At 32.6% G+C, this 14793-nt stretch overlaps 1 protein-coding gene across 2 annotated transcripts in view; it reads right to left on the reverse strand.

The window, feature by feature from the left end:
- The window catches only part of LOC142319014 (uncharacterized), a 61665-nt gene extending 46872 nt beyond the window's left edge, over window positions 1-14793 (reverse strand). The window contains exons 1-2 of one of the 2 annotated variants that reach the window (XM_075355819.1): window positions 14662-14793; window positions 5625-5840 (exon numbers count right to left, since the gene is read on the reverse strand). In XM_075355819.1, the coding sequence (XP_075211934.1) occupies window positions 5625-5818 (194 nt within the window). In that variant the 5' untranslated portion in view covers window positions 5819-5840; window positions 14662-14793. Of the gene's footprint in view, window positions 1-5624; window positions 5841-14398 lie in introns of both variants that reach the window. The other variant, XM_075355808.1, reaches the window with a different exon arrangement.

The raw sequence follows: 14793 nt of genomic DNA on the forward strand, positions 1-14793 counted from the left end.
AAAAATCAAAATTGAAAGTAAAGGAAAAAATTATCAAAAACTCTTCTAGCATAAAAATACATAATATTAAATTTTTTGCAATAACCTAGTACGAAAAAATAAAAACATCCGGTTCAAAATTTCATTATTATTGTATAAGATATCATGTATGTTTCTGGGTAGATTAAATTTACGACACAACGCCGCATAACATCTGCAGTCTATGAGAATGTGATGCACAGTCATGTGGCTGTTGCATTGTGTGCATATCCTCCTGACATTAGGTACTCATGTGTGATCCTCGTATGTCCTATCCGCAATCGGCAGAGGATTACTTCCTCACGACGAGTTTTTCTGCAAGAGGAGTCTCATGGCAACTGAATCTTTAATCCACCTGAGTTTATTATTGACAGTAGTCGCCCAGTCACTTTGCCACCTTGCTCTCAGTGATTGTTTTACATGATTAATAAAATCAAAGGTAGTAACTCGGGTGGTGAAAGGAGGTTGAATACACGCTTCTTTGGCAGCATAATCTGCTTGTTCATTACCTGGAATCCCTATGTGGCTAGGGACCCAGCACAAACTTACTTCTGTGTTGCGATTACTTAATTCAGCGATTGCATTGTAAACTTCAATGACGACAGGATGTTTGGAATAAAAGTTTTCTAACGCCTGGAGAACACTACACGAGTCACTGTAAATAAGAATGTTTCTATATTTAGAGCCTTATTTATAGCAAATAGTTCAGCGGTGAACACACTCGTAATACCGAGTAGGCCAAACATATAAGTTCTTTCATTGACCAAAAAAAGCACAACCAACAGTATCGTCTTGTTTTGATGCATCAGTGTATATCACCGCGTCCTGGTTCGTCTTTGTGAGAATACACTGAAACATTTGCCAGAAAACAGTAGGTGGTGCTGTGATTGTTTATCATATGTTGTAATGTCAAATGTAAAATGTACAAGGTTTGTTCTCCACAGAGGATATTAGCACAGACATGATTGAAAGAATGACGAATTGTCAACATTTATATGCTGCAGCAGACGTCGGGTACGGACACCTACAGGTGCAGTACAGCATGGACAGTCCTCATACTTTCTTAAATTAGGATTTCCAAGAACTAGGTAAAAAGCCGGGTGATATGGCTGTCCTTTGAGACGGGCAAAATAAGATAACAAAAGCTGGTCTCGTCTATTCCAAAGTGATGGCTCGCCACAGTCTACAAGTAAGCTTGCGATAGGGCTTGATCTAAACACACCTGTGGCAAGCTGAAGAAAAGCATGATGTACACCATCCAGCATTTTAAGCACGGTTTGACGAGCTGAAGAGTAGGCGACACAACTATAATCTAAACGGGAACGAACAAGGGAATAGTAAAAACATAACATACATGATCGATCGGGTCCCCAATTGGTGTTACTAAGGACCTGCATCATATCTAAAAGTTTGGAACATTTTGTCTTTAATTCCTTTATATGTTTGACCCCAGTAAGACGGCCATCAAAAAGCAAACCTAGAAACCTGACGTAAGGAGAGAGAGCAATAAGCTCTCTGTTCAGAAAAACTTGCAGAATAGATGGGTTTCGTAGCCGAGAAAAGACTACACATTTCGTTTTGTTGTATGAAAATCTGAAACCGGTAGTTCTGGACCAAGCCTCACGGTGAAATATAGTGTTCTGTAGTAGTCACTCTGCAGTGGGCGTTGAACGGCTCGCAATGTAAATAACAAAATCATCAACAAATAGAGAACATGAGATAGGAGCCTGTATACAATTGGTAATACTGTTTATGGCTACAGAAAACAAGGTGGCACTTAATACCTTGAGGTACTCCATTCTCCAAGACGACACTATCTGAAAGTGAATAGTCTACATGAACACGAAACGTTCGCTGATTTAAGAATCCTCGGATAAAAGCAAGCATATTGCCCTTGATTCCCCATCTCTTGAGGGTGTTAAGAATACCATGTCGCCAGGCTGTGTCGTACGCCATTTTTATATCGAAGATGATAGCACCGAGGTGTTGGCGGTTTAGGAAGGCATTTTGTATGGCTGTTTCCATTGATAGTAAATGGTCAATGGAAGATCGTCCTTGTCGGAAACCACACTTTCCGAAGATAGAAAGCCATGTTTCTCCAGTACCATGTAAGTTTGCGATTTACCATTCTCTCCATTATTTTACACAACACGCTTGTTAAAGAAATAGGGCGGTAGCTTGACGGATCGGTTTTGTCTTTAGTACTGGTATAATAAATGCTTCTGACCAGCCGGGCAGAAAGACTTGTTCGGAGAATAAACCATTGTAAATTTTCAAAAGATGTTGTAGTGCTGAGTTAGGAAGTGTGAAAGCATACCAAGGCGAACGTTGTCTGGTCCAGGGGAATGTCACGAAGTTCTTGAGTGCGTGTAACAATTCTTTAAATACGAATGGAATGTTCAATTCACCAATGTTTAATGACAATATTTCTGTCTGTACTTTGTACCTCTGAAAATTGTTATTATATGATGAAGTGAGAGACACCGAGTGGAATGCTAAAGTATTTGCTACAGGCGAAGATGATGAAAGGAGTTCTCCTTCATCAATGAGACTGAGAATAGATTGTCTTGGCGATCTGAAAATTGCATGGATTTTTCACCACATAGTAGACGTGGGAGTAGTACGTGAGATGGTGTTCACATATTTCATCCATGAATTCCTCTAGTGTTCAAGAAGACCCGACGGCATACCGCTCTAGCCCTGCAGTACAAATTTAGATGTTCAGTTGTAGGTCTATTATTAAATTTGCATATTGCTCGCTGTCGATTCTTAACACCACACATTTGCAATCATCATTCCACCATAGAACGGAAGGACATTCAGGTTTACCCGATGTTTGTGGGATATATCTGCTGGCAGTTTCAAGTATCATGGACGTAAAAGAGGAACACTGCTCAAGGATTATTATTCAGCAAACAAAGGTCTAAATCTTGTCTCACACTGTGTACTATATTTCCTCGAGTGGAGCAGAAGGTCGAGCCCCAGGAAACATGGTGGGTATTGAAGTCTCCTACTATTAACGATGGAGATGGTATTTGTGCGAGGAGATTTGAGATATCCAGAGCACTGAACTCTGTGTTCAGTGAGGGATACAGGTTGCAGATATATAACTTGAAGGGGATAGAAATCTTTACTGCAACAGCAGGAACGAGAGTGGTCAGTTGAATCCTTGTAGCCGATACTTCATCCTTCATGAAAATAGCCACAACACCACTCTTTCTACTGTCTACTATACAGTCTATTGGGTCATGTTGTAAAAGATGAGTTTCCTGGAAACACATGATTATCGGATCATGTACGTGTGCCAGTAATCCAATATCTTCAATGGAGGACCAAAGACCTCTAACATTCCACTGAATAATGTTCATAAGGGAAAAAAAACAAAAAAAAAAAAAAATATACTTAGGAAACCATATAAAATTTAGTTGTATGTGATTCGGTTTTTCTTTTTCGTATTCTTTATTTTAGATAACTCTAAAATATATGGTTCTTCAACCATATCCTCCAGTATATGGGGTGATGGTGGAGGAGACTTATTAGAATGGGATGCCGCTATTGACATCCCAGATGGGATGGTAAGTGGGTTCTCTTTACGGGGAGCTTATTAGTTGGCTGACTGCAAGCTGTGATAGTCTCTGCCCGTATTGGTAGGACTTTGGGAGCAGGGATTTTCATATGGATCACACTGTTGGATTTATTTACTGCGACGTAAGACTTTTTATTCATCTTTGTCAGCTCTGAAATAGTGGCTGTAAGCGAAGCAACTTGATCAGAAAGCATCTGAACAAGTTTCTTAAGTTCATTGCAGGATCCGCACTGCTGATTATGAACATTTGTAGGAGTTTGTTTTGACGTAGCGGTGGCGAAAGATACATCTGGTTTGACGAGGTTCCGTGAGTTAACTATCTTTTTATATTACCTGCGTCAAGCCAGGAAAGATAGTTTCTGCTCAGTACAGATTTTGAGAATTGCCTTTTCTTCCTTAAAGGTTGGGCAATCTTGGGAGCGGGCTGTATGTGAACCACTGCAGTTCGCAAATTTTTCATTTTCCTCATAGTTAGTGTCATTGTGACCTTCGTTAGCACATCAAGCATAGATCACTGTTCTCAAGCAAGATGTTGTAGTGTATCCATATCTTTGGCATCTGAAACATTGCCGTGGGTTGGGTATGAATGGGCGTACCCAGACGGAGAGGTAACTCACTTTAATCTTCTCTGGTGGAACAGAAAGACTGAATGACAGTATAAGAGACGGTGTCAGTTTCTGTTCCGTTCTGCCGTTTCATTACAATACCTTGAGTACGAAGTTCTTCAGCAATTTCACTTAAATTCATTTCCAGAAGAATTTCACGACAAAACATTACTCCTCGGCTGGTATTTAGGGTCTTGTGGCATGGTGTACTTATTTTTATGCTGCCCATATTGGTAAGATGTTATAGGGAGCGACTCTGCTCATCGTTAAATGTTTCCACCAGAATTGTTCCATCACGTAATTTTTTAATGTTCCTCGGAGAACCAGTACAACCTGTGATGCATTTGTTAATCAGGAAAGGTGCGACCTTTTGAAGGGAGTCACCTTCCTGATTATTTCAAATAACAACAAAGTGAACATTCTTACACCTAAAACCATCTTCGTCTGCTGTAGCAAGATTATCCTAGTCAGACGAAGCTGACTGAGGCCTTTTCACTAGACTGAAATTGGTGGTTTTTTCAGATGGACCACCAACCATCATAGAATTTTCTGAAGGAACTGAAATTTTGGTGCCACGAGAACCGGCGATATAATAGACCACTCCTGCAGAGCGCACGCATACTGGAGCTAGAGCTAAATACAACTGGGTTTGCTCTGGTGCCCAGAGGACATCGTTTGAGATTCACTACATAGAGCCATTCACCCATCGGCTCAATAGTTCCCACCTTAGGTTACGGTTGCGTTTCGTAAGATGTTGCATCACCACTGAGTGTAAATGAAAGAGAAAATTGTGTTGGATGTTGTTGTGTAGTTGAGTAAATGTATATGTTGTGATTCGTGTAATGTTCTTGGTGTAGTACATGTGTATAGTGTAAAGTATTCTGCAGCTAAGTGTGTAGTGGGAAGAAAAGCTGCAGAGGCTAGGCCCGTGGGGAGATTTCAGATATAAAAATAAAAAATAAAAAGCAAGCAACTAAAGAAAATTTTTTTAAGTTAGGTTAGAAGAGTTAACTTTTTATTGATGTAAGCCTCAGTACTGCATGTACCAATAATACATTTCATGTGTGTTTTAGTACAAGTCTTAAGTTATACAAGTAACAGTGTTTCGTTTTGAAAATAACTTCTCACCAATTTTATTAAGTTTAGAATTTTTTATGCATTTACCGTATGTATCAGTTTACAATTTTATGCAATATGATTTTAATTTCTGTTTTGAAGTTCAGGAAAATTTCTTATACAATATTGTATTCTTTAACGTTGAGTATCAGTTATTTAATTTGTGTTTAGAGGGGAAAATTTTTTCTGATGTGAATAGGCTAATTTGTTCATAATGAGCATTTACTGACAGTTCCTTGAATCTTGTTATAACCGACTTTTACTACATAACAAGCTAAAAAAAAAACTGTAATACATACATCTCATTTTCAGAACTTTCTTTAATGATCGGAGGATGTGGTGGTCGTATTGGTGCAGGTACTGTCTTTTTATCAGTAACTATCATTCCATTAGGTGTGAAAGTGGATGTAGCAGCAGATGCAATATGATTATTGCCTCGTTCCTCAGTAATGACCACACTGAGGAACTGTGAAGGAACAACACTCATCTCCATATTTTCTTCATGCTGATTAGATCTGAAATTTCAAAAAAATTGTATTCATCAGCCATTTAAAAAGTAAAACATGGGGGGCTAAAATTGTATAAAAGTCAATTTGTTAATTTTTTCTTCTTTTTAATATTTTGGTACCGATATAAATACACAAAACTTTTAAATAAAAAAATTACTTTTCAATTTGGTATAAAAATCAAATAAGAATAAAACCAGTTAATAATGAAATCTGATTCAGAAGAAAACAGTTTACAATTAAATACATCCTGAAATTCGATTAACATGTTTTTATATATATAATAATGAAATTGGAAAGAAAATATCCTAAGTGTATGGAACATTTAAAAAGCTGTATTTAAACAAGTTTCTAAATTAAAATGAATATTTCTAGCTTTCTTTTAAGTAAGACATACCATTTACTTTTTGACAGGTGGACACCATCGCAATCTATGCACACTTATAGTCTTAATCAAAACTTTTCCATTACTCGCTGTATCATGGGCAGTGTGCAACATGCAACTTCTTTAAGTTTTGTTAGCTAATGTTTGCAGTTGCTAGACATACATCTAACAACTACTCTATTGAGCAACCCCCAGAGCAGTTACATGCAAACAAATCAGATTTAGCCATGCAAACAATATCCTCAGTTTTGGATATGATTTGGCTCAGAAATAGTTCTGTTAATTCAGTACGACTTGTTAGCACCTTCTTGCTGGAATCTGTAATTTGTGGAAATTGAACTAATTCTTGCTTCAAAATTGTTATGACATGCTTGTGTAACATGTTACAGTATTTCCTTGATCTTCTTGAAAAAAAAAATTGTCCAATAATGCCAGATGACAAAAGTGCATACCTCACCGAGACCTTCGAACTGTAGAACAGTTTTTCATGTAACTGAAGTGGGTTTTCAGTACTCCACTATCAATATTCTGGTTACTTACATAGCCAATCAAGTGAAAATGAACTGATGTAAACATATAGTGGATTAAATTCAATCAACAACCAAATGTTGCAACATTTTTTGATAAAAATTCAAACAAGCAAGCAAATTAGCATCTGTTAATTCCTGAACAATCTGAATTTTATAGGGGCGAATATTTAAGTCTTTATGAGATTCGATAGATGGATATCGGTGAATTCAATGCGAATGCATGTTTAATCACAGAACATTTTGGACTGTGCCTTAATGACATTTTGAACAATATTAACATTTTCTGGCTTTCTAATACTTTTTGCAGATCTTTTATGTTTTACATTAAATTTAGATCCCTTTTCCACTTTTTAACCCATAAGTTAATTGCATTAATTCCGTCCATGATGCGGAATATTGAAAAAATAGTTAAACAATGCCATTAAATGACTGATAATATATTTTCAAATTCAATGCCCTCACCCACATGTTACCAACTGCTTTTAAATTTTCCTGCTTCACTGACATACTCTTTTATGTTCAATAAATCAAACATATTTGTTTTTAAATTCTACTTATCTATTCTGAAAATTAAACTCTGTAACAAAATAATAGTCTATGTTTTAACTGATTTTGTTTTGCTTCCCTTAATGAATTACACAGAGATATTCATACAAGAATATAACTAGGTTAATCTATATTGTATTTACTTATCAAATTACAAATAATAAGAGACAATATTTTTATTTCTGTTTTCAAATTTTTCACAATACTTCCCTTGATTTTAAGTTTCTTTCAGTTTTAACATTTAAAATACAGTATGAAATGTTCTTAAATTATGAAGTAGAAGATTTTGAGATTTCTGTAATAAAATATTGTGTTAATTAAGAAAACAGACAATATATTATAATATAATGTATAGTTAATTTTATTTGTTAAGTTTTATGGTTATGAACAAGTAGACTTCCTTAGTTGTCTATAAATAATATTTATATTAAATTATGTTTTATTGCTTTTTTTTATTACTGGTACTTATAATAGAATAAAGCCTTTTTGTAAGTACATTACCTATGGGGTTGTTCCATTATTATGCAAGCTTTTATTTGTAAGTTAAGTAACATTAACAATTACAATTAAGAAGTAATAATTATCAAATGCTATGTTTAAAAAATTATATGCAATTTAATTTGACAAATAGCTTTAGAACTGATATTACTGCAATCAGCTTAGATTATTCTTGGAACAATACAATAATTAAATGCTTTAAGTGCATCTGGAATTTCTTGAACATTCCAGAAATAATGAAGAAACTATTATCATATTATTAGAATATATCTAAAATACTTATTGACAATACACTCTTGTTTTCTCTGTTTTATATTAGTTGAGAATTTGAACAGAAAACAGTTAAAAGTAATCAGTAGGGGGAGTAGGTGGAAGGGAACCATTTGCTCCTTGTCAGTAAAAGTAATTGAGGTGTAGCTTTTCCATATACGATGATTATGTTATACTTGAACAGTCCTTAATTAGATTTTTAAAGTAGTCTATAACATAACTTACATTTAATGTATTTTGTTTAGAAATTTTTGGGTTCTGCGACATTCAATAAATTCAGGCTTTACTCTAAGTATACTCAAAATTCACTTTAACCTTCAACTGATAACACTCGTTTGCTAGATGGATATAGTTTACACTATTATCAGTTAGTATTTGAATTTTTTTCAACCAAAAACAATTCTGATACATGCTTTGTTTGAGTGGAGTGGATGCACATTGTATATTTGCATCTTCTTGTCAATTAGTATTAATGTTTAGCACTTTCTACAACCTCTAAGATAAATAATACAAATATAGCAAGTGTTTTTGGTAATGTGTCCAGGGCATTATTTTAAGCGACTGATTCATTTTTTTACCTGTCGAAGGATGAACATTTATTTGTACTGTACTTTTTTAGAATGTTAAAAAATTCATAATTTTTCTTTGCTTACAGATTTTATGATTTGGCTTTAACTATTTGCAATTTTAATATTAACTTAAATATCCATTCCATTTTGTAAAATCTTATATTCACATTTTCATTTATTATTATGGCATTTGAGAATCAAGATTTTTACCATAATTTTAAAAATACATTTTACAAACTTAATATTTATGTATCAAAAGTTCTTATGTATCTAACTAGCTACTAAAAATGTTGAATCAACGCTCAATGTAGGTGAATTCTGATTTTATGTATTCTAAGCTAATACAAAATTATTATTTCTGACATGAGATTTTAATAAACAATTCAGAAGATGGTAATTTTGTTAGTTAGAAATCTTTTTATAGAACTGGGAAATAGAACAGACAGGTTCTTAAAGCTGAAAAAAGGCTATTCTCACCGGTTTTTTTTATTAGAGAACAAAAATCATAATCACAGGATAAACAGCCCAGAAAAATTTATGATAAGAATATGTTATTTAGAAATCTGAATTTATAATTAAATGTAAATTCATGAGCTGGAAGAGTTGTTGAACTCCCAATGAATGGTGGAATTAATTTGCATATTTGAAAATATTTTTACAACTATTTAAAAGTGGCAACTAATGTACGATTGTGAAGGGGCACTGATTTATCTAACACAGCAAACTTCATATATAAATTTAGAAGTTCAACTATCAGATGGGCTCTTTTACAAAATCAGAGTGTTCATTGGATGCTAATTACAATATTTTTGATTTTATCATAAAACTTATTTTTTACCTTTTCATATTATTATTTGTATTACTCATCAATGTTTAAAAAGCACAGTTGACAGAAAGTGGGGATGGATTTGCTGAACCAATAGAGGTACAAGGAATATCTACATGTGAGGCACTGTATGGTGAATGTGTTTTTCTTCTTTATTAATAGCAGGAGTTCAAAGAACTGGCTTCTTGCTGCCTATGAGGTCTGTCACAGATCATTATTCTCTCCATTACACAATTAGCTGTGATAACACTACATCTTACAAAGTGGAGCTAGTGCAGAACTACATGTTTATGGTTTCTAAATTTGACAAGTAATAATTATGTATTTTGTTATTACATGTTTTAATAAGGAAGTGCAGTGTTACAATTTTGAAATTTATCAAGTTGTAATTGTTTAATCCATATAACATGAAATTTGTAATATTTGCAATGATTTGTATGATATTCTGATATCTCCAAATAATTAGTGCAGCTTCCTTGATTTGGGGTCCATAGGCAGCTTCATCCCTTCCTTGTATATTGAGTGTACCTATAGCATGTTACTTCTATGGATGGCTATGTCAAGACTGCACCATTCTAACAAAAAAATTTGTAGTTGCAGTTGAACAAATGTACTATATTGTACTGTATGATGCAAATCATATTCTTGTAAGTACATTTTTCTGTTACATTATTGTATTTGGTGATTTTTTATAATGGGCACTATGTACTATTTATAATATGATGTATTTTGTAATTTATTATATTTTGTGTACAAGAGTAGAAATGTGGCCTTTATACAGAATGATGTCCCAGGGATATCCAACACTCAGTTTCATATTCATCAGGTTATACAGGATAATCAGGGGAAAACTATGAAATAAGAGTGTGATAAATTAAGGTAAAAGGTAAATGTTTAACATTTTTTTTGTTATTATACATAAAAGAATTTATAAAAATCTGTTTGCAACTTTTAATTTTTCCTAGGGTTTTCATAATGCTGTGCAGATATTCCACTTATCTTGGAATAATAACAGACTAATAATGGTATAATTTATTTTGTTCAACTTATATTATACAAAAGGAGTATAGACGTTGAGGTAAATAATTCATCAATTTTAACAACCAGATAAGGCAAATTCATATTAATTAACACAAACAAAAATTAACAATTTCCATAATCAACACATAACATTCTTTTACCTATCATTAAATAGATATTAAAATAACTGAATATAACATTTTCAATAATAAATCTAATTATCATCCAAGATTTGCTGAAATAACAGAATTTTATCAATAAATAAATAAATTAAAACAAAGACCAAAAATTAACTTACAATAACAATTTAAAGATAAATTTCTTTGAACTTATTTAACAGTATTAAGTCTTTTGTTAGCATCATTAAAATAAATTAAAATGATTCCACCTTAATGCCTTCATAGTCACCTGCACAGTAAAAAAAACTTTACCTCATTTCAACAAACATGTTGAATAAGAACATTCAACATGTAAATGCACTGAATCATTGTTTTTGCTATTTTGCTTTATCTGTAACAGTAACCCAATTACTGAAGACTATAATAGATGGGGCTAATTATAAGGTGAGGTGTAATAAGGCTGAGCGATCTGAATTGAGCTGTTACTCTTTTTATTTGATGATTTTCAATACTTAATCCTTCCTATACATCCAATTGACTGATACTCTTAAAAAATTTATTTTCCCCATTCGCTCAATCCAATTATACCTACAACTATTACAATCAGCAGTTGAAAAACGTTTTAGTCTAAAGGAACTTATCTTAGGATATCCAACATTAACCATCAGTAAAAATTCAGGCAACCAATTTAATCTACTCAAGGCAAAAATTAAGAAAACAGGCAAAATGCAAACGCAAGTTAAATAAATTATTGCCAATCTCCATGGCGGAGTATAGCATCTCGGCCGTTCATCCATAGGTCCTGGGTTTGAATCTCAGTCAAGCAGTATATAAAATTCAGTTAAGTATAAAACAGTTATCAATAACAGAACAATTTTTACAGGGATTTTTTATATGTAGCACAAGTACATGCTACATAGTCTTTAGAAATTATTTTTTAATAGCCTTTTAAAATAATCCAAATTATGTGAATATTATTCCAAGATAAGCATACTCGTTAACAATTTCTACTTTTAAATTAATATAGAAAAATGAATATTTAATGTTGGGCTCCTGGACACTCTTCTAAAAACTATAATTTTTGTTTTATTCATAAAACTACAATTATAGTAATTATTAAACTTATAGAAAAGGAGTTAAAAAAATAAAAAATAAAGTATTTCGCAGCCATGACAGCACTTCTTTAGGTTATGTAAAACAGACTCCTCTAGAAAAAAACTTTATGGCATTGTTTTCATTTTTAATAGTTTCAGCTAAACAAATAAAATGAATAATTCAGAACAGATGCACATGTAAGTTTGCCAAGCAACAAAATAACCATGTATCTTCTCACCATCTGCTATTTCAGTACTGTTATATCTGGCTTGCAATCTTGTAGATTGAACAAATTTATTACAAGCCGATTTCAGTGCAAAGTTTTCTTAATAATGTACTGGTACAGATAATGGAAATGATCCTGCTAATCTTCTGTGGAATCAATGCATTTACAATTAATTAATTTAGGCTTAAGTTATCAATTCCAATATTATCTTTATCAACTGCCGATTCCTAATCTTTAAGCCTTTTAACATAATTTGTTGTTTTCTCATTACTTTCTTTCTTATCAAATAATAACTCTTAAATTTTATCTAATGATTCCATTTAAAGAAATAAAATTTCTTTTTAAACCAATCAGTAAAATATAAAACAAAATTAAATGAACTAGTAATTACAGAAATACAGTATTAACATAATCAAAACAGTACATTATACTTATACTTAGAATGATTAACAAACATGTCCCACACAACCAAAGCTAAGGCAAACACCAAATTGGGTATATATTCTGATTATAAAATATAAGGAAGATATAAAAAGTAATATTAACCTATTTTGATATTTCTTCCAAGATAACTTGTGTATCTGCATGACATCCTAAAACCAGGAATAGGGGGGGACTGTTACTATACTACTTCATAACAATAACTACATATCTCTTGGATGTTGGTAGGGTATGAATGAAGATAAACCAGAATTATCCTTATCAGCTCCCAGAAGATGGATTTAGATTGTCCTGTGAATTATAAATATCAAATTACCAGAGCATTTCATGGAATGACCTATACACATCCTGCAGGTATATACTAGGTATATCACCACTGCCAGGCAATTTTATATTCAAATAATGAACTTGTAGAAAATATCCATGTTACCCTGCAATCTTGCTAGTGCATTTACTAGCTATCTTAAGAATGTTGTTCTGCTACGTGGGTAAGTAGAGTTCTAAAATTTGAAGTTCCACAGTTATCAATGGTTAATTCAAATTTACATAAATAAATCAGAAGCCCATGTGTTTGTTGGGGTAATTAGGTACAATTATGGTTTCGCCTCTGATTTTGATGAAATTTGGAATATACCTAATTAATATCTAAGTTATTCGTTATGATTAAAATTATTTGTTTGAAATGTCCTTCACCTGAGCCCCAAATGTCCCTTGTAAGTTATACAGTACCCTCACTAAAAATTTGTAATACTGCACTGTACAAGTGCAAAATACTTTATTTTCAGACTAAATAATTTGGTTTCAATGAAATCAAGTAAAGAATGGGATAGATTCACCTAAGAGTGGATTAAATATGGTTAAACTTAAGGTGTTTGTTTTGGTAAATATGCAATATACATTATTTACTACAATTGAGTTTAGTAAGAATTAGTTCAAGATTATGGTTAAGTTAGGTATTGATTACATTTACTGAACTTCATACAATTCAGTAAATGTAATTCAATGCTCTTTAACTTCATTTAATTAACCTTAAATTGGCTGATTGCACTGGTAAACATAATTTTTGTTTTCTAAAATGCGATATATGATTTTGTTTTTTGATGCTGAAAATGAATACGAACTCGGACTCTTTCTATCACCCACCATTTTTGAAAAATTTTTAAATTTTAATTAAAGGATTTTTTCATTTTTCAATGTATAGTTAGCATTTTAAGCTCCTATATTGTATTTTGCTAGCTCATTTTTTGTTGTTTAATTTTGTTAACATAATTTGTAAGCTATAAACAAACAATACTAGACAAAGAATTAAATCACATCATAGTCACATGTTATGACATCATATCTAATACTGAAGAGTGAGCCTTCATAGACAAGATTACATGTCTGTGCAGGTCAAAACATGTAGCTGAAAACACAGCTGTGTTATCTGTATTAAGCACTGGTTAATACTGATTTAGTGATTAAGCACATGCAACAGAGCTGGTTTTCATGAATAATTATAAAACACATGAATAACAAGAGATTTCAAAACAACACTTATGAACATAAACAACACTTATCAAATATACTATTTGACCACATACTAAAAAGAATTCTGACTGCTGACGGGCACCAATACTATCATTCACCAATTTCACTGACAAAGCGGCCAAAATCTTTTCGGATCTTGGAAGCACAAAAAGCTAAAGTTTTATGCACAGTATCATACTAAAAAAAATGTATCCAATTTCAAATTTACGCTAATTTCGTTAAAAAAAAAACTGACAATTCTGTACGCAAATTTTAATTAAAGTACAATTATCAACTAATTTGTAGAGGCATAATTCATTTACGGTAGACAGTAATAATTTATTGTACCTGCCATAAATACACATAAAGATGCACCTTAAATTCAAACAAACAACTTCGCTTTTAAAACTTAACAGATCACTTAATCATAACAATCTTAGTAGAGCAGGTTGGGGTTGTTAAAAAAACGACTTCAACCATCATATAATCTGTAAAACAACTGTTTGAATAAGCAAAAACTATTGAAAAATTACCTATAATATTAATAAAACCAAGAACCGGCATTTCTGCAATAGATCAAGGTAATATTCAACAACGCAACAAAACATGGCACTACGCACATAACATTACAACAAAAGGTTAGAGCGAACAAGGTTAAAGACCTCTATAAATCGTACATAACCGTGTGTTGTAAAACATTTCATGCAGGTCATAAACCTATTCTGCGATAATTTATTTTTATCTAACCGATGAAATAATTCAGGCTAAAATAGTGTTATGAACACCACCAAAGTACCTTCAAACAGCAGACGCAATTCAAAATTTCATGAACTAAAATAAAAAATTACACAAGAGCTAATAAAAAAACAAATAATGTTATCTGCCACAGCCTTTAGTAAATAATTTACTGTGATGTAGATTCTAAAAT

Source organism: Lycorma delicatula, chromosome 1, assembly GCF_047948215.1.
Source record: "Lycorma delicatula isolate Av1 chromosome 1, ASM4794821v1, whole genome shotgun sequence".
Classification (NCBI taxonomy): Eukaryota; Metazoa; Arthropoda; class Insecta; order Hemiptera; family Fulgoridae; genus Lycorma; species Lycorma delicatula.